The sequence below is a fragment of the Tasmannia lanceolata genome, unplaced genomic scaffold (genome assembly GCF_043159265.1).
Source record: "Tasmannia lanceolata isolate RefF3 unplaced genomic scaffold, GAP_Taslan_0.1 ptg000025l, whole genome shotgun sequence".
NCBI classification, from domain to species: domain Eukaryota; kingdom Viridiplantae; phylum Streptophyta; class Magnoliopsida; order Canellales; family Winteraceae; genus Tasmannia; species Tasmannia lanceolata.
This window is the reverse complement of record NW_027518702.1, coordinates 11,344,945-11,348,787: the sequence shown is the minus strand read 5'-3', so window position 1 is coordinate 11,348,787 and position 3,843 is coordinate 11,344,945. Positions and strand designations below refer to the sequence as shown.

The following is a 3,843-nucleotide window of genomic DNA, read 5'->3' as shown; positions in this document are numbered from 1 at the left end:
CGTACTCGATATGCCGATGGGCGTACTCTATATTCCGGTAGCGTACTCTATAATCTGGCGGCGTACTTGATATTCCGGCGTCGTACTTGATATTTTTAAACGGCGGGTGTTCCTTGAATTCGGCGGTGTACTTTATATTCCGGCGGGATACTCTAGAATTCGTCGCCGTTCTAAGCTAAAAGAGACGTTAGAAATAATAAAATATTAACGTCGCCGTTCTAAGCTAAAAGAGACGTAAGAAATAATAAAATATTTAATAATGTTGCCGTTCTCAACTAAAAGAGATGTGTAAAACAGAATCCTGGAGGATGTGGGTGCGCCACGTGGTTCCCCTTCCAAAAAAAACGTAAAACTCTCTCTATATGGTGATATATTTGGATAGTAGAAAAAATCTCACCATATTACACGTGTTTAGCAAAATTGTTTCTATTACTCAATATCCCAATTGTTATTTCTATTTATTGGAGAAAAAATCTCCACCAAGTCCCATGATTTTAGCAAAATTGTTTCTATCTCTCAATATCCTACGTGTATTAGCAAAATTTTAGCGAATTACTTATATTTTGTCCATGGGTTGTCCACTAGTATTCAATAACGTAGCCGTTTTCGCCCAAAAGATAAGTGAGAAATAATAAAATATTGCTTTAAAGATAATGATTACGTTGGACTGAATTCGTCAGGAAGGGCAACATACGAGGACTCTCTTAATGTCAGAACGGTATCAGGGTCTTTTTCCCACTTGATTTTGAAGAATGGCCGGGGTTTGATTCTTGTTTTAAAAGGCTCGCGAATTCAATAATTCCTCAAAACATATGCCCGCATTCCGTACTTTTCTACTGTATCTTTTTGGGCCTTACGTCGGACCGCCATTATTACCAAATGAAACAATCACACCCCACTAAAAAATCCACTTCTTTATTACTATATTCTTTACCTAAGCAAAAAATCATGGCCTTTCTCTCACCTTGTCCTCACGTGCAACTAGCTGTAGTTTTTATTTGTTTAAAGCCTTTAAAAGCATAGCCTCCCTTCTACAAGAGTCCTAAAAGGTCTGTGTTTTAGTTTGTGGATTTTTCTCCATGTGGGTTGCCTTTGAAAATTTTCTCCTCAACTTTCCAGCCCCTTCTTTTGGGTCTACATATTGAGAATAACACTATTAAGTTGGGTAAAGAGAGAGAGAGAGGGAGTTAAGGGAATGGCATTAGAAGCTGTAGTTTTTCCTCAAGATCTGTTTAGTTACAATTGCAAGGATTTGTATTCATTGGCAAAAACTTTTAGCTACGACTTCAAAGTAGAAGAACAAGAAAAGGGTAATTTAGTAGAATGTGAGATGAGAGGTTCTCTTGAAGAGACCCAAGAACTAGGAAGAGGGCTCAATGCCTTTTATGGGAATTGTGATTCCTCTTCTTCTTTGGTGCAAAATGTCAAGGAGTGGGATGCCAACTCATTGCCGGAGGCCGGCACCGGAGACGGGTTTGGAAACTTTCTGGCAGCCGGAGTGACAGCACGGGGCCGGAAAAAGAGACGGCGCACAAAGAGCTGTAAGAACAAGGAAGAAGTAGAGAATCAAAGGATGACCCACATTGCCGTCGAACGCAACCGCCGGAAACAGATGAATGAGTATCTTGCCGTGCTCCGATCTTTGATGCCGGATTCTTACATCCAAAGGGTCAGCTTTTCTTTTATCTATGCTTTTTCAATCCTGTAGGCTAACACCCTAATTTTTGCCTAAGCTGCCCTCATGGGTTTTCGGTTTTCGGCTTAGTAGGACTCACTATTAATCTCATTTTCTCTTTATCTATCAATCTCTTCGCATCTCCCTATATCCCTCTTTTCTGGTTTGTTATAAAACCAGTGAGTGGCTCTCCTTGCTTGCTTGAGGAAAGCAAAATTACCTTGACAAAATTATATTTAAAATACATTTTCCTTTTGGGCTACACATGTATTTTCTTTTACTTTTTCTTCTTATATAATGTCTTTATATTCTTTTATGTAGTACATTTTTAGGTAAATTTGCATCTTTTCGATGATTTTTTTTTTTGGGTTCTTTCTTATCAGAAATAATGCAATTCATGACCTTAATCACCCCTTTCTAAGTAATGGATTTAGTGAAAGATGGAAAATTAGGATATGGGTCTACCATCTTCACTATATCCGTTTCTCTTTACTGGCGATTTATCTTCTCCTAGTAATTTTTGAACACTCAATCTCTCATGGATTTGTTTCTGTATTGGACTTTTTTTAACCTGGAATTTATCTAGGAATCCATGGTGGCACCTTAAATTTTATTAATATGAAAAAATAGTTACAAGAGGAGGACAGAGAACCTGGCCTCAAAGCCACCGAGAAACAAGAAAGAGGGGAAAACCCCCTTAACCCCTATACAAAGAAACAAACGACATTTATTTGGTGCGAACATAAGTAATGCACTATTGGTTGCATCTAACAGCTCCTTTACTCGATTTTTCAGGGTGACCAAGCATCTATAATTGGTGGGGCAATAAATTTCGTAAAGGAGCTCGAACAACTTCTCCAATCTCTCGAAGCTCAGAAGCAAATAACACATCGATCCGACGCCGGTTTCATCTCTCCTTTTACTGATTTCTTTGCCTTTCCTCAGTACTCTAGTTCAACAAATTGCAACTCCATGAATGAGGCAATGGCTGAGAATCACTCAGCCATTGCCGATATAGAAGTAACCATGGTTGAAAGTCATGCCAACCTAAAAATACTCTCAAACAAGAGACCTAAGCAGCTCTTAAAATTGGTGGCTGGGTTGCAGAACATTCATCTCACAGTCCTCCATCTCAATGTAACCACCATTGATCAAATGGTTCTCTACTCTCTCAGTCTCAAGGTTGAAATATTTCTCCTTCTTTCTCACTTTCCACTATTTTATTTTATCCTCTTATTATGCTGTTTGAGTAGTCCATTGATCAAACTTCCTCAATTTGTGTAGGTTGAGGACGAAAGTGGGCTTACATCAGTTGATGAAATTGCGACCGCTGTTAATCGATTGCTAGGTAGGATTCAAGAAGAGGCCAATTTGAATTGAGCTAATTTTTTTATGTAATTCACCATGTTTTCGTCACTTATATAACAAAATCGTTGCAAGTTTTTTAAGAGTCTATTTCTGTTATAATTTAAGAACCTATTTGTATTTGAAATGGATTAATGCAACGCATATTTGGTCGAATTGATGTGTCGTTCATTTTGTTATATGTGTGCACATTAAGAGTGTGAGAGAGGTTCAAAATGTTTTCTAATTTGGCTGGCCCACATCGACAATCTAGCCTAATTTGCTTTTAGGGAGATTTCTTAACCTGGGTTTAGGCAACTAACACTAATTTCCCTTAAGAGTTCTAGTTTAGAGTAAAGATGATAAAACCATAATCCCTAATCATATATGTTAAGTGGTTGCTTAATGGGAGAAACACACATTAAGAAAATCAAGGAGTGATTTAAAGTTCTTCTCTGGGCGGTCTATAATCTACCAAGGCAAAGCCCTAGATTCCATTGATCTGAGTATATGGACTGGAGTAGATTGGAAAATTTTCTAGTGATCAATGCACCGTATTGGATCGATCACACACATCATCTAGTAGCTCTATCTGATTATCAGGTCCGGACGTATGATTTGAGATAATCACACACACACACACACATATATATATATATATATATATATATATATATATATATATATATATATATATATATATATATATATATATATATATATATAAGGAAAGGGTTCCTGCAAACGTGTGCAGGTAACCTTACCATCACACGTTTGCAAAAACAGGGTGGGGGGCACATTATTTGGGGGTCCAAAGCATTCAT

The 3,843-nt window shown here is 37.6% G+C and overlaps 1 protein-coding gene across 1 annotated transcript; it reads left to right on the top strand.

Moving 5' to 3' along the window:
- Positions 1-1,030: 1,030 nt before the first annotated feature.
- Positions 1,031-3,196, top strand: LOC143857843 (transcription factor bHLH94-like). The gene is made up of 3 exons (XM_077368361.1): positions 1,031-1,669; positions 2,471-2,857; positions 2,960-3,196. Exons 1-3 carry the CDS (start codon positions 1,196-1,198, stop codon positions 3,053-3,055), a joined length of 957 nt encoding a protein of 318 aa, XP_077224476.1. The 5' UTR covers positions 1,031-1,195; the 3' UTR covers positions 3,056-3,196.
- Positions 3,197-3,843: the final 647 nt, after the last annotated feature.